This window comes from Centruroides sculpturatus, unplaced genomic scaffold, assembly GCF_000671375.1.
Source record: "Centruroides sculpturatus isolate CEXI.00-Female unplaced genomic scaffold, Cexi_2.0 scaffold385, whole genome shotgun sequence".
Lineage (NCBI taxonomy): Eukaryota > Metazoa > Arthropoda > Arachnida > Scorpiones > Buthidae > Centruroides > Centruroides sculpturatus.
The window spans coordinates 135,422-159,151 of record NW_019384625.1 but is presented as its reverse complement, the minus strand read 5'-3'; the positions used below and the strand labels follow the sequence as shown (position 1 = coordinate 159,151).

The 23,730-nt window shown below is 30.7% G+C and overlaps 1 protein-coding gene across 1 annotated transcript; it reads right to left on the bottom strand.

Annotated features, from left to right (window-relative positions):
- Positions 1–4,951: 4,951 nt before the first annotated feature.
- On the bottom strand, positions 4,952–23,477 carry LOC111625620 (protein arginine N-methyltransferase 5-like; the record flags this gene model as incomplete). The annotated part of the gene is made up of 4 exons (XM_023368825.1): positions 23,180–23,477; positions 22,923–23,026; positions 15,825–15,943; positions 4,952–5,040 (listed from the first exon to the last, which is right to left on the bottom strand). Coding segments are annotated over exons 2-4 (297 nt in total), but the record flags the coding sequence as incomplete, so codon positions are not given.
- Between the last annotated feature and the right edge of the window lie 253 nt (positions 23,478–23,730).

Here is a 23,730-nt window from a genome sequence, read left to right as displayed (position 1 = left end):
GAAAAGGGGGGTTAGGTTCCAAAAATTAAAAAACATGTTGGAAAATCCTTATTTAAATCGGATTTATTATTCATTTTTTTCATAGGTAAAATACTTATTTATTATTTAAGTAAATATTTTACCAGAGGATTATTCATTTTATATGATGATCTCAGCATGAACATCATCAACTGGTAACAGTTTGTGGGTGCGTTCATTAATAGCGGTCGCTCTGCAACGGGAGTGTGCTGCTGTTTGTAGACATTTAGGAACGACAGTGAAAGAAAGATGGCGGCACCCGCACTATCGATAGTATCGTGTGGAGGAATATATAATTCTAAAATGAGTTTTTAGAAGCAAAAGAAGGGTCCCAATTGTAAAATTTAACCATTAAATGGATTATTTGTTGAAAGAGCATTCAAAGTAGCCATGAAAACAATTAGAATGCTCACGCGGAGGTATAAAAGAATGCACCCTTTATCATATTTTATGTTGTACGAGGGTTTTACCCAATTCCTGAACTGTGTTAGAGTGAACCCGTACTATAAAAGCACCGTATTATATGGGATTACCTGTAATTAAATATGCTTATGTTTCTATGATAATAAATTTTGCATTTAGGCAAGATTTAAAAAATATACTATTTCTTATTTTACATGTTATTTAATGTTGTTATTTGTCATTTCCAAGATATCCAAAATGTGTTTTTTTTTTTTTTTTTTTTGTCATCTTGGAAATGATTCAACTGATATTTCATATTTGGATATTATGGTAATCATATAATAACTTATTGGATTGGAATTGGATAAAGTTAGAATTAGAATGTTCTTAACCCAAGAAGAAAAAAAATAAAAGTAAAATGGATCATTAAAACTTCAGATTGATTCAATTTCTAATAGTTCCTTATTTTAAAATTTAAAAATGTTTAGTAAATTTTCTATATGCTGTACTTAATACTTGTTCATATATATTACATAAATTCATTTATATATAGTAGAGCATCGATTATCCAACTCAATTGGAGACTGAGGTTGGTCGGATAACTGAAAAGTATGAAAAAATACATTATTAGTATATCGCTATTAACCTACTTCGCGTTGAATTTTCATCGATGTTAAGCCTAACAAAAATTTTTTTAAATAATAATTATATCTAATATGATTTTATTTAAATTACTATTCATATCACTGAATTCTGTAGCTAAATTATTAATCAAAGGACAAATAATAATTCCATCATTCAACCATAATTTCAAACAATTACAAATTTTTTCAACTGGTTATTTATGTTTCAACTAACTAATTGAGAAAACTATAATTAGTTCATTGAGAGTGAACTAATAAAATTCTCTGATATTATTGTTCATTTAAAAGAATCCCCAGGTTTAATTAACTTCATTCAATTAAAAAACAGATGATTATTTATTACAGTATAATAAAATCCTTGAAGTTTATTTTAATCCCAGTTAATCCATGTTGTTAATATTGTTTTAAAATGAGAAAGAAAACATTTAACTCCAGAAGGCTTCAGGAAATGCAAAAATCTTATGTTCAGACTATAAAATTACTCTAGATTCTGTATAATGTCTTCTTTGACAATAATGATTTCTAATTGTGACAAAGACACATCTAAATCACAACTTCCTTGTATTGCAACCACAATTTTCTAAGCTTGCATCAATTGTTTAGTCATTCTTCAACTTCTCTAAAGCCAATCTAGCTTTTAAAGTCTGAACATTCCCTACATACCTTCCTAAAGTAAAGGTACACTGGTTCCATAAACAGAAATGAAAACAATTGAAAAAATCTCTATCTTCCTTTAAAAAACTCCAAACAAATCCAAATATGAAATTCATTGATCATATGCTTTTATTTTGAATACACACTCCATTTATGAATTAGAATATTCAAGTCTTAAGACTGACTGTTTACAATCCTGACAGAACTAAATAATTCAAAAATGCAAGTATAGTACAGGTAACCCCCATATAACATGAAAGTTACGTTTCAAAAAATTGCCGTGTTATGTGAATCCGTGTTATACAAAACAAAGAACTAGTGTGAAAAGGGGGGTTAGGTTCCAAAAATTAAAAAACATGTTGGAAAATCCTTATTTAAATCGGANTAATTTATCGTTTCAAAGTAAATTATAAACTTTATCGAATAACGTTATCATAATCTCAATAACTTGTTTTTTTCGATTTAAATGTTCTTAAAATAATTATAAGTCCCATATTTAAATTCAACCTACTATAGAAACCCATATTTGTTCTTATTCATCTTGCTTATAAAGTGACAGTGAAAAGGATAGAAATCCATTTTTTAAAGTTTTTTCTGTGCATAAATTTTTATTCGAAGAATTCTGTAAAATAAATGACTTTGAATTTCAAATCAAGTTTAAAGTCACTTGTTTTACAGATTTATTCGTATTCTTCCATAAAATATTTGAATCTAATCTAATAAAAAAGTAAGGACAAAACCACAAGATTTCACATCATCAAAAGATGGAAATATAATTTATAGTTTTATGCCTAAGAAAGATTGCTAAATTAAAACTTATATTTACAGTTCTAGTATTTTAGCATTAATTTATATATGAAACACCGAATTATAAACTACCGTGTCTTGAACTGAAAAAATATGTTATGGGATTTCTTAGGAAAATTTATGCAACAGGAAAACACTGATAAAATGTTGCTATTATATCTTTAATATGCTAAAATAAGAGAAACCACTTATTATCGACAAAAATAAAAAAAATGTTAGAATAAGAATGTATAAAAAGAATATTATGAATATTACAAAAATACAGCAACGATATATCCGGCCTTTTCAGCAAATTAAATCAAATTAAAATAATAGGCATGAATGAAAATGCGTACTACAGTATTTCTATTTGCTACTTCAAACCGATAAAATAATCATTTAATTATATATAAAGTGTATACTGGTATATCGCTATTAACCTACTTCACGTTGAATTTTCATCGATGTTAAGTGTAACAAAATTTTTTTAAAAATAATAATTGTTGCTATTGTATCATTTAAAATTATTTTATTGGTCACAAAACAAACAACCACTAAAACATGCAAAAATTTAACAAAAATAATATTAAAGTAGCCAAGAGCCAAGACATAGCCAAATATTGTAGCACCACATCACTAGCGGATATTTGAATTTGCCGATTAGAATGAAGTTGGTTAACTGATGTGACGGTTGATCGAAGGTTGGATAACACTAAACAACAATGATTTTGTTTCAGCTCAAAATTAGCATATTCTTATGTATTTTCATCTGCTGAATTCAAAAATCACTATAAAAATGACCGATTAGCTCTTGCTTTGGAGCAGTGGTTCCCAACCAGTGGTCCACAAGAGTTAAAATATGGTCTGCGAAAGATTTAAAACTTTTATTCATTTTAAATTATAATTTAAAATGATTGACGTAATCTTAATAATACAAAATATATGAGAGAGGTTTTATAGTAAAATTTGTAAAAAAATGTTTCATTAAAAAATAGTGAATCTTCAATTATTTCAAATTTTCGTTGGCGTTTTTCCTGTAAAACTCCTGAGATCAGCATATAATAAAATTACACTCTTTTATAGAATATATATTTATGCAAACATGACAGCCCTTCTTGACTCAATCAATTATGCTGAGCACAAGTGGAAAATATGTGGCAATCTAAAAGTCATCGCTGTACTCTTAAGAATGCAACTGGGGAGAGTACTCTTAAGAATGTACTCTTAAGAATGCAACTGGGAAATGCAACTAAATACTGTTGCTTTTTATGTATGTGGGACAGTAGGGATAGGAAATTACATTACATTCAAGCGGACTGGCCTGCAAGAAATCTTGACTCTACTGAGAAAAATATCGTTGCCGAGCCTCTCGTGGACCCAAAAGATGTTCTTCTTCCACCCCTTCATATCAAGTTGGGTTTAATGAAAACTTTTGTCAAAGGTATGAACCAGAAAGGACAGGCATTTAAGTACTTAAGAGACAAATTTCCTAGATTGAGTGATGCAAAGGTTAAGGAAGGTATTTTTGTTGGGTCACAAATTCAAAAACTTGTAAAGGAGTCCGCATTTGACCAAGTTTTGGAGGGAAAAGAAAAGGAAGCTTGGGAAGCCTTAAAGGGAGTTATTCATGGATTCTTAGACAACAAAAGAAATGATAACTACACTCAGTTGGTGACAATACTTCTGGAAAAATATCATCAACTCAGATGCAACATGTCCCTCAAAATCCATTTTCTCCATTCCCACCTAGACTTTTTCCCTCCTAGTTGTCCTAGTTGCAACATGTCCCTCAAAATCCATTTTCTCCATTCCCACCTAGACTTTTTCCCTCCTAGTTGTGAAGCTGTCAATGATGAACATGAGGAAAGATTCCACCAGGATATCTGTATTTCTGTATTGGAACAAAGATATCAGGGCCATTGGAATGAAGCATTGCTTGTGGATTACTGCTGGTCTGTATGTAGGGATGCACCAGAACTCACTCACAAGAGGCAAGCTAAAAGAAAACGATCTCATCGTCATCACATGATTCTCTTCACACCGAACCACGTGCCAGGTATTCTTCTATTAATTTAGAACCCTTAGAATGTTACTGTAATTTAAAAAAAATTCAAAAGCACTTTCAATGTTGTTAGCATATGTAATTAAAATGTATCGTTTTCTCTTATGCTGTTAAAATCACCTATTGTATACCACAGAAACTAGAGCTAATAAAAATTTTTCTTTGTCATATTCAATTTTCTCACCCCAAAATTAGTAAGATTTCACTCATGAAATAAAGGAAACATTCAAAAACATATTTTTTCTTGTCCAGTGTAATCAATGCTCTACTGTATAATATTGTAAATATGTAGAATAAATTAATTGTTACATATATATGGAAATAAAATAAAAATTATGAAATTGAAAATTAAATTAACAGAGTTATGTAAAAAAGTTTTCTCACTCACTTTTTCAGAATTTTTACACACTGAATATGCCACAGAATCTGGATCAATAGTCAATGAAACTTTACCAACAATAAGTGTGTTCCAATCTAAATATAAACATAAAAAATTTTGTCTTTTATATCACATACACTTAAACATTTTATTTTTCTGATATATATCTGTATATAAGAATAAATATAATCTAGATAGATACATGCATAACATACTCTAAAAAAATTGTTCATAAATTACCTTGAACCAAGTTTATATATTCTTCTTAAAAATAAATTATAAAAAATGATAATGCATTCATGAACTCAAAAGTGTCATACATTTTTTTTACTCAAATATTTTAAAATAGTTCAATTTGCAATGTAATTTCAATAACTATGAATAGTAATTGAAGAAATATGGTAAGCAGGTTTTTAATTATGTATAAGAAGATTCAATATCTACTGAAATAAAGATCTTGCATAAAATATGCACCAGGATTATCACTACAAATACAAACTAAACTTTATTTATTGTAATCACAGAAATTGTTATCAATCATTTAATGTTATCAAAATTAGCAGGGTCCAAAACACTAAATTATAATGCACTATAAAAGCTTCACTTACATAATCAGAATTTTATCATCATCATTTCTAGGTAAGTAAGCATTTTTAATCTGTAACAACTCATAACCTAATTTACTTAATTAATGCTAAACAATCTTTCAAATTATTGGGCTATTTTGGGCTTAACATAGGTAATGGAGATAACAAGGCTTAACTTATGCTTCAATATGTAGTACTTGTAACTGTTATCAGTCATAACCAGAACATTAAATGTCATATGTTAATTTTTTTAATTTTTATTTGTTCCAATATAATAAAGTCAATTCCCATTTACATGTTTTTCAAGAGAAATAAGAAAAACAAACAAGTGAAACTAATTTTGAATTGCTCTAAAATTGAATATAGTTGTCACAAAAGTATGACACAACACAAATTAACACTGTACAACTGAATTTATATGTGTAATCCTGAACTAAAAGTTTCAATTTACTATACATTTCTATACTAATCATGTCTACTCTTTCCCATGCTGACAATAGTCAGCACAAGCAAAGAGCAGACATGAGTCAGTTTGAGTGGGAAGGATCTATGTCAGATGAAAGGGATTGAAGGAGACAAGTGGGAGTTGACATATGGATCACAGTAATAAAATTTGTAAAAGAAAGTAAAACAATAAAATTATTTATAATAAAGATAGTAAAAAAAATGTTTTAAAAATGTAAAAACAAAACAGTTGAAAGAAATCAGATCAATCTTTCAACTTTCACATGTCTCCTTACATCCCTTTCATCTGACATAGACCTTTTCAGCTCAGGCTGACTCATGTCTACTCTTTCATGCTCTGACAATATTTGTTAACATATCTGAACAACATATACAAGGAAAAGTAAAACAGTAAAATTATGCCATGTACTTTTAAAAGTTCTGTTGACAAGACTGTCTTGTCTCTAAAATCGCACTGCTGTCAACAGCTGCACACCTTAAGCCCTGGTCACACTATGCGATTTCCAGCCGCGCAGACGACTGCAACCGCGACGGCCGTTCCCATTAACTAGTAATCCCCCTCGAAAACCGGCGCGACTGCAATCGCAACTAGAAACAAAAAGTTTGTTCTACTCGCAATGATTGCAAACGCGCATCCAATCAACAAATGCCTTTATGCCACGTCATACAGTGACAACATTGAAAATAGTTCATCATCATGGCGGATAGTCATAGGATTAATACTTTTACAGAATCGAGATTGATCGAGCTTATTCAGGCTCACGAATACCTGCAGGATTTTAATTCTTCGTTTTATCGAAGATTTTATCTTTTCATGTATTTTCGCCAGCTCTATTAAAATAATCGCCTTTTTTCTTTTATTCATTCCAGAAAGGAACTGCTTGCTATTTTAATAAGAAAAGTGGCTAAAATTCCGTAAATACTCTGAAGTAGAACGTAAAATATCGGCAAACTCACGAAAGTAGTCAAAAACAAGCTACTGTAATTTTATTGGTTTATTATAGGGCCATGTGTTTCCGAGTTGCAACGTCAACAAACAATGTGTGACCACGAGAAGACACGCGCGACTCGCGCTTGTTTGCTAGAAATCGCATAGTGTGACCAGGGCTTTAGAGATATGAAGGAGTACAGTACATGTCAGGAGTTGCAATTTGGCAAAGAGTATCTGGTGCCCAAATCATGCACATATAAAATAAACCAGACTTGTAGGTAGTCAGGGGACCAAGAACCAGGTCAAAATAAAATACAAAATGCCAAGACTGTTCCTACAAACATGCACGAGTGCAAGATTTGCACATGCATTGCTCGCACTCTCAAAGACATAGTCTCATCCCAAGAATGGCTTCACCATTTTACTTGTTTGTTTCTTCTTTTATTCAATGGATTTGTCACATACTGGTACAGTATGTGATATCATTTTCTCTGCCTGTCGAAACTTCAATCACATGAAAGAATGAAGAAACACTCTAAAGGTTAGCTCACATTCACAACAAATAGTGAAAGCAAATGAGAAACTAGAAAGCAATTTTTATTTGTTTAGTAAAATTGGTTATACTACAAAACATAAATGAAAATTTTCAATGAGTTGGACTGGCTGAGTAATTTGCTAAATGGGAAAATTTGTCGGAAATGGCTCACGTTATGTATTATTCTCTTTTCTTTTTGTATTTGTATTTTCTGAAAATTTGCTGTAAGGATGGATTAATCTAAAGTGAATTCAAATCAAATTATGTATTCATACACAATCTGTTTTTTAATTTTTTTTAACAACTGCTTTAAAGTTTTCCTTTTCAAAGTGAATAACACATAACAGAACAAAGTGCTAAAAGATACCAAAAAATATGACATATAAATGCAAAATCACATAAATGAAATATGAATAACTGAAGTGATTTATAATGGAGAAAATACCATGCAGAAAATATTTAAAATGTAATTGTAAAGAACAAAAACAGAAATGTATAAAAAGGATATGACTAGTTTAAATTTGCATTTCTTATTTTAATAATAATTTAGTTGTTATTAAAAACTGTAGCACACAAACAATACTGGATGAATTACAAATTAATTAATAAATCTTCAAAGTCAGCACCCAAAAATGTCAAAATGCTTTTTTGTTATTAAGCATCAAAGTGGAGAAAGTCAACACTTTCGATTTTTGAATATATCTTTCCTCAGAGTGGACCGTATTTTACAAAAAGTATTTCCCACAAAGGACAAGGTTATACCGAGCATTTTGACACCAAAATCACAAAAATCTAACGTGAGAATTATTTTTAAAAGCTTGGACAAGAAAGTGAAAATGATACCGTGCTTCACCCAGGAAAATATTGGAAATCAGTGCAATGTTAATAATGTTAACAATAACTATGCAATACTTGAAACTAGATTTAACTAAGTACAAATAATGAAACAACATTAGTAATATCCAGCAAGTAATATACTTTACTAAAGAAAAAAAAATATTTTCAACAATTTTTAAATCAAAAAGCAGTTGAGCATATACTGTATATGAAAATTTTAAAAAAATGGAATAATTATTTAATTGGTGGAAAGCATAAATGTTAATGTAGAAAGTCAAGTTCAAATTGATATTACAAAAAAATTATTTTTAAAGTTAAGACTTAAGTTATAGGTGTACTTCAAAGATGGACCTCCACGCTTTAGATAGTGTTTTTCAACCTTCTTGAATAAGCGACCCCTTTACAAGTTAAAAAATTCTGGCGACCCCCAGGGCCATATTGAAACTATATCAGTGATTTTAAAAACTATGTATTTAATTTTCTTTCTTTAAATATCGATCGAAAAACCAATTGTACTGTAAAATAAACAGGCACAGCCTTCTCACTGAAATTCTAATTTTTTTTTTTGTAGTATAGGACCTACAAACACTTGTCTTTTTCTTTTACCTGCGACCCCCAGGGGGGTCACGACCCACAGGGTTGAAAAACAATGTTTTAAAGCAATGGTCAGCAATCAGTGATCTGTGGACCATCAATGGTCCACAAGAAAATTTGGGTGGTCCGTGGAGAAATTTGAACATTGATCAACTAAAGGTTACGCAAAGTATTATGAAAGAAATGCAAAATGCTTAGTTGCTTTTATCATTCATTGGGGTTTTTTATTCGAATCTAAAACCAAAAACAAAGTGACTGTTATCAATAAATAATGAGCAATAAACAATATTGTGAGTGCAATTGTCGTCCTTCGTGGAAAAGCACGAAAAATCCATAAACTTGTTTCAAACAAGCAGCAATGAACTTTAGGCTTGCATTAATTTGTTATAATTAAACATGCGAGTTTCATATTAATATAGTAAAATTGAACTTTTACGATCATTATTCTACATATTTTGTATCATTTAAAAAAATTCATGATAATGGTCCGCAGGATTCAAAATTGTGACTTTAGTGATCCGTGAGGTGAGAAAGGTTGCCAGCCGCTGCTCTAGAGAATGTCTCAGCATCTCTCTAATTTATTGCAGTGTTTCAAAAGTAGCTTTGTAAATTCAAATTTTTCCAGATGTTTCAGATTGGTCCAATTTCTAATTCGGTGTATGAGACTGGCTTCATTAACGTGTATATCATCTTTGGTTGCAAATATTGTTAATGCTGTTGTTGGCAAGTCCCTTTGGACAGAATAATGGTGTTCTTTGATAAGCATGTTAAGAGAGCGAGCCATCACTCCAATGTAGATCCATTTCTTGTTGAATTTGTTATCTATAATGGAGACAGAATACATCCCAGAAAAATTTTGCCTATTAAAAAGTTTTCAGCATTTTGTGATAAAGAGAATACAGTTGGGTTTCTCTTATACGAGGGCTGTTCGGAAAGTTTGCGGCCTCAAATAGAACAACAAACAAAATAATGTTAAAACTTTTTTTATTTTTCAATGTAGTCTGCTTTGTTAGCAATGTTCTAGCTTTTTTATGCCATTACAATAGGTCGATTTGTCAAAGTGTGCAAAATACTCGTTCACTTCAGAGATGACTTTGTCATTTGAGTGTAATCTCTTTCCAACCAAGAATTATTTTAAATTTGGAAAAAGATGGAAGTCACTGGGGGTCAAATCAGGTGAGTACGGTAAATGTGGAACTAATTGGAAGCTAAGTTCGTTTATTTTTTGTTCAGTAATTCTGGCATTATCGTGGTGAAACAGAACCTTCTTCTTCAAGTGTGGCCTCTTCGATTTCTTTCTTCAGTTTTTCCAAAAATATACAGTAATAGACAGCATTGATGGTCTTTCCTCTTTCTAGGTAGTCAATAAAGATGATTCCTTTAGCATCCCCGAAAAACCGAGGCCATCACTTTCCCTGCTGATGGAACTGTTTTTGCCTTCTTTGATGGTGGCGAACTGGGGTGTTTCCATTGCTTCGACTGTTCTTTTGTTTCAGGAGTGTAGTAATGGATCCACGTTTCGTCAGTAGTCACAAACCGACGCAAGAAATCCCGTGGGTTTTTCTTGTAGAAGTCCAAACACTTCTTTGACATCAAAGTGCGAACACGTCTTTGCTCAGCGGTCAGCAGATGCGGCACCCAACTTGCTGAGACCTTCGTCATACCCAAATTTTTGGTTAAAATGTGGTGCACTCGGTCGACAGAGATGCCTGTTGTCTCAGCTATCTCAAGCGTTTTCAAACGGCGATCTGCTAACACCAAATCGTAAACTTTGTCGATATTTTTTTCAGTGACAGCAGTTGACGGCCGTCCGCTGCGAGGGTCATGTTTCACACTCTCTCTGCCAGATTTAAAAAGGGCTGTCCATTTTTTCACAGTGGTTTACAAAAGAGCAGACTCTCCCAAAACTTCATCCATGTCAGCTTTGATTTGAGATGCAGTCACCCTTTTTTCGTCAGGTATTTTATGACCGCACGAGTCTCCGTCTTCTCCATTTTTGACAAAGCATGTGCACATTGACTATCTGCTAAGCTGTTGTGGCAAAACTTTACGACAAATCAAGTGGAAATTGGTATCGTATCTTTAGCAAGGATGGCTGAATTATTCCCGCCAAAAATTAAATTGATTGCAGCGCCGCATATAGGCAAGGCCGCAAACTTTTCGAACAGCCCTCGTAGGAGATGCTAATTTGGTTTCTTCCTGTAACTTGTTCATAAATCTTAGAAAGATATTGGTTAAACCTGACAACTTTGTAAATCTTAGATTCATCCTTCTAAGATGTGTAAATAGATTGATACTTAATTTCCTAACACACCAGGTTGAATACAGTAATACCTCGACTTATGCTACCCCGACTTACGAAAACCCGAAGTTACGCGATTTTCAAATCTCGTCGATTCGTCTTCTGTTTGAGCGCCACACAGCCCTTGATTACTCACTCCCCCCACACTATTGTTCGGCTTACATGTTCGGATGTGTCGCGCGGAATCGACACATAGCTACAATTTATTTTGTGTTATTTATTTCTGTGTATCTACGGAGACTCGAGAGACTCTACTATGTCATCCAAACGAAGTAGAACTAATTCTTCTGCATCAAACAAGAAAAGAAAAACTTTATCTTTGGAATGTAAAGTTAACATTGGGTACATTCGTAAAGTCAAACGAGTTAAGTGAGAATGAAGTCATCGTTATTCCTATTTCGTTAGACTTTTCGAATGATTCGTTACTAATGCGTTTAACTCGTTTGACTTTACGAACGTACCCATTATTAAAGACTGATACAAAAATGAAAATTTGTGAATTGGCAAAGAAGTTTGATCTACCGGAATTGTCTGTCAGAACAATTATAAAAGACAAAGAAAAAATTCTCAAAGCTGTGAAAAATGCTTAATCTTTAAATTCGAGCATCATTCGTAAACATCACAGTATTATCACTGAGATGGAAACAATGTTAAAATTATGGCGTAATAATCAAGTACATAATTGTTATACATATGTATTAACTAAGATTTTATTAAACATTTTTTTCTAAATTATTGTTTTCTTTAGTCTCCGGCCCCAATTAAAAATTATTTGTATGTATTTATATGCGAAATTATACCCCGACTTACGCGAATTCGGCTTACGCGGTTACTGCTCAGTCCCACCTATCGCATAAGTTCGGGGTATTACTGTATAAAAAAACAAACTTAAACCAAATAACCAGAGCTTTTATGTTCTATTATTGCAAACGTTTTTGACACCCCTTCTGGACTCTTCCTCAGGCTTCTACTTATATTCATTCCAAGCTGGCTTTTACATTTCAAACTTCATTTGAAAGGTATTCAATTCTGGACGCCAAATGTGCATGCGTTCCAAGACAGTCAAATATCGAATAATACGATGAGTTTCGAAATGTGCACAAGTTTCAATTTAAATCCAACAGAAAATCAAATGCTATCTAGATTGATATTTAAGGATGGGATTTTGGGCAAGGCTTAAAGGATATTCATGTTGTTTTACTATGAGTGTGATATACAGTAGAGCATCATTTATCCGAAAGCCGGTCAACTAAAACGTCAGTTAACCGAAAGCATTCCTGTCGGCAAATTTAAATTTCTGCTAGTGCTGTGGCGCTGCAATCTTTGGCTATGTCTTGGGCTACTCCAATATTTTTTTTTGTTGGTGTGTGTGTTTTAGCTGGCAGCACTGGCACTTTTGTGTGGTGTTTTTCTGAAGACCGTGTCAGGAGATGTGTCATGCTGAATCGAACACTTTTGATACTAGATTAACTTCTAAAGTACAATTTTTTTTGTTTTTATATTTTTCAATATATTTATTTTGTTTGTAGAAAATAAAGAAATAACTTTTCGATACAATAGCCACAATTATTATAAAAATTTTTGTTAGGCTTGACACCAACGAAAATTCAACGTGAAGTGACACGCAATAGAGAAAAATTCTAATATGGCTGTGTTTCTTTATGCAGCACTCAAGAAACGCTTTACAGCAAACACTCTGAAACCCATTTCTAAATGCAGCACTGCAATGTAGCGAACCGTTTCTAAATGTTTGCTGCAAGAGGTCACTGCAGCAAAGATAAAGCACCTTTTACGTCCCCTATATGTGTAAAGCAAAATGAACGCTTTTGTATATAATATGATATTATGCTATGAAAATAAAAAAAGTCGAAGTAACTGTTGATAAAAATATTATGGAAAGATTAAGAAGGATTAAATTTTATAAAATGACTCTGAAAGTTATCTAAAGAATAAGAAAATACTAAATTTTAAATATAATTATATATCTTTTATCTCTTTACTTTGTTCACATTTATTAAAGATAAATGCTCATTTCTTTATACCATGTTATAAACTACTTTCAGCTGTAACCAAAGCACTACTTTCAGCTGTAACTGGAATTAAAGGATAGATTATGGCATCCATGTTTCACTCAAGCGGAAAGTGTTTCTAAACTATGATGCAGCGACGTGTAGCAATAGCTGCTCATGACGTCATTTTCGCTACACTCTCACTGCATAAAGAAACACAGCCTATTTTTCATACATAATCGGTTATCTGAACAACCCCAGTCCCCAATTGATTTGGATAAATGACACTCTACTATAATTCAGTTCAATATTGACTAGGGTTCTGTAGGCAAACATTTTAAATAGATAAGGGTCTATAGATTCTGAGGGAATGAATAATGGCTTATACTCTGGTTTTTTTGTAAACCTTAGTCAAAATGTGGTCATCATAGTGTCTGAGAAAGCATTTGTTTTTTGTTTTATTTAGTAAAGAATATTATTTGCTGGCTATTACTGGTATCATTTCAATATTTGTTAATGTTATTTTAAAAATTCTCCATAGCATTCATTTGGAAGTAACAGATACTTATTAATAATTTTTACATTTTAATTTCAGAATTTACATGTAAAATAATTTATTTTTAACAACTTACCTGAATTTTCATTATAATGAGATAAAACAAAACATTATTACAAACTATTGCAGAAATTTTAGTACCAAAATATTGCTCTAAACTAAACTGAAACAATTAAAGGGCCCAACAAAACAAACATAATTAATAAATTCAATTAGCAACAAAAACAAAATGCCTAATTAAATTTTATTAATTAAAATCTCTTTAAAACAAATATGCGTACTTCTAACCAATATCCGGCGTGAAAACTTCAAACAAAGATTGGCAAACGCTTTCGATGNAATTTTTTTAAAAAAAAAAAAAAAACATTATTTTAAAAATTTATTTTTATTTTTATTTATTTATTTTTTTTAAACATTCGATTAAAGAATCCAGTACAGTAAATTTGGCCTGAAGAAGAGCCCAGGAGGGGCATCGAAAGCGTTTGCCAATCTTTGTTTGAAGTTTTCACGCCGGATATTGGTTTAAAAGTACACATATTTGTTTTATATGACCTGGTGTGGGAGAAATCCTTGGTTAAAATCTCCTTCTCTATTAAATTATATTGCAGCTTTGAGAAAACAAGAAATTTTAAAACCCCAGCAAATTTACTAAAATATAAACAATTTAAGTTATAAACAAAATATAAATTTTATTAATTTCAACTCTACAGTTTTATTTCCACTCAGATTCAAATCAGTCATCTCATAGTTTTATTTTATACTGAAAAAAGAAATTAGAATAAAAAGTATTGAATAATTTCTTTGAAATTAAAATTGCAAATACAGTGGAATCCAGTTATTATAATCACAGATAATGTTATCAATTCACTATTGTTATCATAATCAGCCAGTCTCAAAACACTATATAAAATTAGTTAAAAATAACCTGTCTATTATGATTATTCAGCTATTGTTATCAATTGTGATAATTAAACTTAGGTTTAAGAATTCTTGAAAAATTCATACTAAATGGATTTCTTCAAAACTTACTTTTAACTGAAGCATAGGTCGTGTTTCTTTATGCAGTGCTGCTCAATCACTACATGGCAAAGTGTTTCTAAATGAAGCACTATCATGTAGCAAACATTTGCTGCAAGGGGATCGCTGCAGCAAAGATAAAGCAGCTTTTACATCTGCTACACGTGCAAAGCAAAGTGGACGAATGTGTGTATAATGTGATACACTGTGAAAATAAAAAAGTCGATGTGACTGTTGTTAAAAATATTATGAAATGGTTAAGGAGGATTAAATTTTCTAAAATGACTCTGAAAGTCATCTAAAGAATAGGAAAATACAATATCTTAAACACAATTATCTATTTTCTCTCTCTCTATTTTTTTCACATTTTCAGAAAGAGAAATGCTCAATTCTCTCTTTTTTTTTATTATATTGTAGTACTTTAACTAAAGCACTACTTTCAACTATAATTGAAATCAGAGAATAGATTAAAGCATCCATGTTTAGCTGAAGTGGAAAGCATTTCTAAACTATAATGCAGTGACATGTAGTGATAGCTGCTTGTGACATCATTTTTGCTACACTCTCACCACATAAAGAAACACAGCTATATCTTTATCTTTTACATACTGTATTTACATGACAAGAATTCTTAGAAAATATGTGTTCTATAGACCTTTACTTGAAGCATACGTTTGGGAATGAACATTCCTGTTGCAATTTCTCTAGTTCAATTTTGTGATCTGTTGTGTTAAAAACAACTATTTATATGAAATGTTGTATTAAGTGTACAGTTTATAATAAATGTAAATTGTACACATTCATACTATAATTGTTTGTAATAAATTGAGTTCAACAATGAAAATTTTTCATCCTCTGTTTAATGTTATCAGCTAGTTACAAAGTTGCAAGTGATCATAATAAGTGAATTCCACTGTATCTAAAAGTCTGTAGTGACAATCCCAGAAAAAAATTTTTTTATTTAAAATTCATTTATCTTTTGATTTCTTAAAAACTGTTTATTTTATTTATTTATATATTAAAAAATAGTTTTAAACCAAACTGACCTTGGCTGTTTAGAACAAGATCAGATCTTGTAAATGCTCCTGAACGATCTTTTGCTTTTCCACTTATAAATTCACGTTTGAATCTTGGATGAACAATTGGCATTGCAACAAACTGATATCTAAAAAAAGATTTATTTAGCTTTTTAATTGGTTACAGACAAAAAACATAAAATTTAATTTTAGAAAATCACCTAAAATATATATTTCAATATTAAGATATAAATTATCATTGGTAGTCAGTCCTTAAAGAATACAGCAGAACCAATTTAACAGACTTCAGAAAAATCAGAATAAAAGTTACTAAAATTAATATATTTCCTCATTTTAAGATGCATTTTTTTCCAAATTTCTTTTTGTTCAAAACTGAAATTCATCTTATTTTGCAGTTCAAACAGCAATCAACAGTTATTGTGAGTAGACCACTAGGTACAAACAAATATTTTTACCTATACTGCTCAATGGTCACATCAATTCAAAGAAATTAAAATGCTTTTGAAACAAACTTATGACATAGCATTAAAATGAACAATTATTGTATATGCAGAAGAGAATGGAAAGAGAGCTGCCAAACATTATTTCATTGCATCTGTATTGTTTTCCAACTTGTTACTTTAAAACAATTTAATAAAACTGATTATAGTACAATCTAAGATAATGTGAAAAGATGCTACTACAGATAACTGAAAACTTGGATGGATGACTATGACCATTTTGAATTAAAAATTATAAATGCAAAAGATTTACATGATATATCACTTTTAAGCCTCTTTTTTTTACCTTATATATAAGAACAACATTTTTTACATCATTTCTTATAGCCTACAGCTAATATGTACTGTACAATAGTTTTAAAAATAAAAATGCATATTATTAAATAGACACCCACAATTGCCGTAAATAATTGAGCTATATAGCCTGATTATTTACGGCAATTGTGGGTGTCTATTTGTTATGAATCAGGTTTCAGTTGATGTTTATATTTGTATGCATATTATAGTAGTTACATTTTAATATGAATTAGTTATTAATGCATACTGAAGTTAAATGATAAAGGTAACAGAAACAAATCATTTTGTAATATATGTTATTGTTTTAAACTTTTTTCATGCATTCTTTAAGAAAAGTAGTAATATTCACTTGCAGGTTCACATCACGTTGGATAATACAGAACCTCAGTTAATCAGGGTTCTACTGTATTTTATTCTTTGTAAAAAAGTCTTAAAATATGATTTTAAGATATGATATATAAAATATTAAAATATAATATATAATAAAAAACATTAAAATATGATATCATATGCAAATCATGAATTTCCAATCAAACAAATTTAAATTCCATAATAAATCTAATAAATTTTATATGTAGATTTATTACATTTATTTTAGAAACAAAATATTCTAGATAATATTCATAATTCTAGAATTATTTTTTAAGATAAAAAAAATTATGCTTGCAATGAGCAATTATTTATTGTGACATGGTCACAATGCTGGGGTGCAATTTTTTATCATATTTTTTAAATTTATTTAATTTAAAATATATGCTCTCCATCTCAAATTAGTAGTATCTTGCTCCTGTACATAATACTTTTCCTTTAACAACAGAGTCATGCTGGTCATCTATCTAACATCTTTCAAGAGAAATTTTTTAATTGAAATAACGACTTCCGGTTTGCATCAGAAGTTCTTATATATTTAATCCGGGCCTCATGCCCCTAATATTTCCATATCTGGTCTTGACTTTCATCTATCTAACTCTGTTATCAAGATTAAAGAAAGACAAACAGACAAATGACAGTGGGAATTTACAGGTGTATAATTTTTTCAAATTGTAGCCCAATTAAAAATGAAATTAGTACAGTTATTATACCAAACCTATACATAATATACTTTAAAGGATTTAACTTATGTTAAATCCTTTAAAGTATATTATGTTAAGTTGCTTATACCATTTTCCAAATTATTTTGGAAAATGGTATAAGCAACTTTGATAATCATGGACATGTCAATCAGATATCAACTGTAGCCACTGTATATCATTTGTATCATTCTTTGAATGCTGCATTTCATCTTATCTCAGTATGACATCCTATAATCTATCATAATGTTATATTATCAATTTATTTTTGTTTCATTGTTTATATATATTTTGCATTAATAAAAGGATGATAGATATTTTTCACTTCTTTGCTTTCTTCCTGTGATATTTTTAACAGAGAATTCAATTTTTATGAAAGTACACATGCTTGGACTGAATCTCAATCCTCAGTGGGGCTATGATCAAATAAATCTCAAGACTTTTGGCTACATACTAATAATTATTTGATCACTCAACTAAATTCAACAAATAACTAATTCCAATCACTGTTATTCACAAAAAATAATGATAATTTATATTATGCTGGCTATTTGAATTTGGTTGTAACTTAAGAATTGTAATTATATATGTTTTTCATCATTCTAATCTGTTAAAAATGTTGGCTATCTGAACTAAACCGTTTGATTTGTAAACACAATGTTAGCACAGTATTCACAAATGAATGATAATACAGTATTGAACAAATATTCAAATTTAATTTGACTTTTGAATGTTCATAAGTGAATAATAAAATTTACTTGAACTTATTGATCTTTCTTTCTTATCCAACACTGGAATTTCATGTTTATTTACCCATGTCTGAAGATGGCCTGTTAATTAACTAACTGAATCTAAAACATTAGCATTTCTCTACTGTTAAAGATGTAATGCTTAATTCAGTAGATTAACTAGTCACTAGTTCAACTTTGTTAGCAATAAATTAAGATATTTGATTGTGAGATAAAAATTATAAAATTAAATCAATTAAAATACTAATATATTTCTCCTAAAAATTTTTTCCTTCCGGAAAAACAAAAAATATTTTTAAAAATTTTATTTTGTTCTTGATTAATTTTTGCATTCAATATAATCTTACAACACTTTGAATAATAAAAACAAAATTTCTTATTGAGTTTTGATTTATTTGTGTAATTTTAACACTACTATCATTAATAACTCTGCATATAAGCTCACAAAACAAAAAGTTATGCACTAAGAAGAAAGTATCTGAAACAAATAAAACTTTATTATTGAAAACAAACTATGATGGTGGTAATAAGTAATTATAATATCACAGCAAATGGATAATTTCCGATGCATCAACAATATATTTTAAACCAATCTTTAGTACCTGTAAGATTTCCTCATGTCTGGATACACAATAATATAGTCAGGCATGGAGGTACCAAGCACTGTATGCTTTCCTGTAACAGATTTATCCCCAGATGTTATAACTGATGCTCCAGATTCATCACACTAAAGCTGGCATCCTATATGGTTCCATAAATGTCAATGGGTGATAAATCTGGAGACAGGCAGGTGAAGGAAGTGTGGCAGCATATCACTGTGCTGTCAATGTTCCTTGCACAACTGACTGACTATCATAAAAGATGATTTCCCAGACAAGGATGCCAGCAGTGATATAGTAAGCCATTCTGTTGAGTATGCCACTGATTCAATCCTGTTTTACAATAGTAAAACAGGAATGAACCAGTGCTCCACACTATCACAGTAATCATCCATGTTCAAACAGAATAAAAACTCACTAAAGATGTTAATATATAACAGTCCATGTCCCTGTGTCATCACTGCAAATGAAGTTACGATGAGGTGTTGATGACAGGATGTACCTGTAATGATATGGAAGTAACAAAGCTTCCACCCGTCTCTGAATGGTAGACAAAGATGCATACATGTGCCCAGACACTGCTCCCAGTCAGGTCAGACCAGAATAGCCCAGATGGCAGGAAATTTGACAAAAGAGACATCTTGCTTCCCTCAGTATGATGATGCAATCTTTTCAAACTCTGTAAACTGTGGATAATGCTTTTGACTGCATCATACAGATATGCCAGGGAGGCAATACTGAACTCAATGACTGTTATGAAAGGTTTCAGCTACTTACTGCTAACGATCATTTCTAATAAATGCATAATGCAATGCACAACCTAAAGTGATACTCAACTACATTTTTACCATTCTCGTTAACTTTGTACACAGCCATTCACCTTGAGATGAACACACAAATTGCAATGTCATATGTTAGTCACCAAATTGGCAACGAGGATTTCCTCCAATTTTGATCACATGATATTATTAATAGTATCATGTGGAGTCACAGCAGGTAACCTTAAGTGGAGTTTCATCTATTATTTTTATAAATATAAATTTCTTAACACAGAGAATAAAAATCAAAGGTATAAAACTTCTTCAGCACAATACCAATTAATGATAGATTTCATCATGAGTGCATGCAAGAAACTTTTTACAAATAAGTTGTTCATATATATACATTTCTTAATTTTACAGACATTATATTTGGTATAAATGATATTCAACAATATAATTTTAAAACAAAAGTAATAATCTTACATATGTTTCAATAAAATATGAATTTAAGTATATATTTGACAGTCATTTAGACTCAGGTAGCTTGCACCAACCTTTCAGTAAATGAGTTGTCAATGAAAGTGTCTTTCATAACAAGAATGTCATGAGGTTCAGTATCACATTTCTTGCTGATTGTTAAGTGATGTCACTTCACTCATTTATTGATGTTAATCAGTATCACCCCTGAAGATGATCTTAGTAACAGATCAAAGTCAGATCTTAGTCTATCAAAGTTATTTACTGGGATTTGAGGTTTTTAAAGATATATATAGTACTGTATATGTAAGAATCAAAATTTCAAAAGTAGATTTAGGAAGAGTATTAATTAATTAATTAAATATAATAAGTATTTCTCTTTTATATAATGATAATTTAATTTATTTTGTGTGATATTACTAAAAAGTAAAGTTCTATATGTTCAAAAATTAGTAAATGCTATACTGAATTATATATATTTAAACANTTACATACATTTTGCAAAAGGTAAAGCATGGATCTGAAGATAATGCAGAAAAATGCTCAGAGGATAAGGATAACTTGCCAAAAAGAAAACGCTCTCGGTTAATTAATAGTGTTTTTAGTGATGACGAAGAAAACATTGTTTAATTTATATTAATATGTATCACTTTAAAAAATTTTAATGAAGATATTTATCTTAATTATGAAAATATACTAGCATGTTTTTTAATTTTTGGAACCTAACCCTCCTTTTCGTATTAGTTGTTTGTTTCGTATAACACAGATTCGCATAACACGGCAATTTTTTGGAACGTAACTACCGTGTTATACGGGGGTTACCTGTATATCTTCGATAGTTGTCTAGACTCAAAGGTTCTACTAACCTTTCAGTAAACAAGAGTAGTCAGCAAAAGTTTTGTTTGTAATGAGAATGCCACAATGTTCAATATTGCATTTCCTGCTGATTGTTCATTAAATGATATCCCAACATACCTGTTTTGCTTAATGACACTATTCAATATCACTACCCTGGTGAAACGAAAAGTACACTAAAAATTGTAAACATAATAAGCCTCTGTGACACTTTTTATTTTACAGGATACTGGAATTTTAATAATTTTAAAGCACTCTGGTGGCATTACCTATCATGCTATTGGACCTAACTCATCATTTACATATTTGTCTGAGATAGAGCTTTATGCCAACTTTTGAGTACAATTCAAGTTCTAAATGAGATGGGTTGGGACCTTATCAGAGCTGTAAAGCATACCCACAGGAGCAAAAAGTCAAGGGAACCATACCTCTACAAGCAACCCTTCACGAGAGTCCACCAAAATCTGGTCGCATGAGATCACAAGTCACATCACTATGCTCAGACTATTGTGTTTAACTATTTAGCCTATGCGACTTGCTGACTTTGAGTAGCCCACTTGACTGTTCATGGAGTACTTGATGTTATATAGTTTTAGAGGGGTGTGGGGGTGAGTCCCACACCCCTCTAAAACTATATAATGAGGTATGAGCGATAATGAGAACCAAAGCACATGACTACATGTGGAGCATTGGTCAAGGCAAGCGATAGCAAGGCTCGATGATGCGTAGTACAGAGAATAAGTAGTATACTGATACATGTTAAAAACTGATCTTTCAAGGGGCAAATATCTCACAAAGGGTCACATGTGCAGGTATGATTCCTTTGACTGTTTTGCTTGTATGGGGGTTTACAATTCTGGGGTGTGAATCCCCTTATTCAGAGCTTGAATCTTACTAATTTTTGCAATAATCAACAATTCTAACTGCATTATTCTTTTGTGAATGAATGTATACACTGTTGAAGTTTTTTGATGAAGAAAATGCTTGTTTGTTTATTTTTCTTCATTGATTAACAACTTATATTTGAACAGATACAAAAAAAAAGAAATTTAAGCAACAAGCAAAATTATTTATTTACTGGAAATCATATATCACAACTTCAAGATTTCTAAATTACTGTTTTGTTTTTTAATTGAATTTTTTGAACTATTCTTACTTCTTCTTTCTATATATTTTCTTCTTCCAAACCACATTTTTACATATACTTTCAAATTTTCTATTACATTCATTTCATTTTCAGCTTTTTGTCTTCTATTTCTCATTAATTTTGGAAGTGTTTTCTACATTCTATTTTAATCAAGTGCAGTAATTCGAAAAGGAGTTTTCAATTTAATCAAGTGTAAAATTATCTGAATGATAACTTTATTCATCTTTTATTTATCAACATTAAAACGCCATGCTTTAATGTGAATTGTAGAAATTATTTTTTCATTAGTAATGTATCAGTAAAGCTAAAATATAATGTGCAAAAATTACCATAACTTTTTACTTAATAAATAACTTTTTACTTAATTAACTCAAAGAAAAATTTAAGAATATTCTAATGTTCTATAGGTAAATTTCTAGTATTTCCTTGCAACTTAAATATTTAAAATATTATTTATTCATATCAGTAACATATTTCACTTATTTAAAAACGATCAAATTCTAATTATACTTTAAAATTAACGATAACTACAATAAATCATTTAAACTTTCGACAACTGTAAACCTTTGAAATATCGATCTCAAGATTACGATAAGAAGACAAAAATTTATTCCACTAGCGGATATAAGAAAATTCAAAATTATATACATACCCGGCACTAGTAGCAGCTGACAAAGAATTACTAATATCATTGGCACAAGCGAGTTCAAGACCACACGACACATGCTGACGACTCGCCATTTTGAAATATCCGACCTGGCGGGAAGCAAGAAATGATAAAGCAACCAATTAAAAATAATCAATTCTTTAAAAGTCAATATATTAAATAATTATGTAAACTAATTTATAATGTAGTAAAAATATTTGGAAAAAAATTATACACAAAAAAATTTCATTGTATTTATATACGTGAGTAAAACAGTTGCGTTTATTTTGTATCTTGTAAATACATGACACTTTTTAACTCTTTCCGCCCTATAATCACTAAGGACCTCTTTTTTAGCAAGCCCATTATGGGTTCGGCCAGGCCTACAATGGGGCGGCCGGGTAATGTGGGACGGTGGGTCCAGGGGCCGACATATCTAGTCGGGCCATCCCCGAAAAATTTCTGAGGATTTTTCAAGTAGTCCGGATTCGATTCCGGGTTACCCAGGGCAGTGGGCTGCTGCCTTAACCCCTTAATGATTTTCCCATCCTGAAATATTAAACGAAATAGATGTTAACGCGTGCGCACAAGATCTGCAAAAATCTCGGAGGGTAAAATTTGACACGATTCCAACACTTTCCTTTGTTAAATATACGTAACAACAGGAAAAGCAAAAAACACATTTAAAAAATATCATTGGAAAGAATAATTTCAAGGATATTTTTCAATATGGTATAGTTTGGTTGAACAACATCAGATAAAATCTCAAAAGAGCTTGAGATTTTTAATAAGGGGTAACTCAACATCCAAGTAA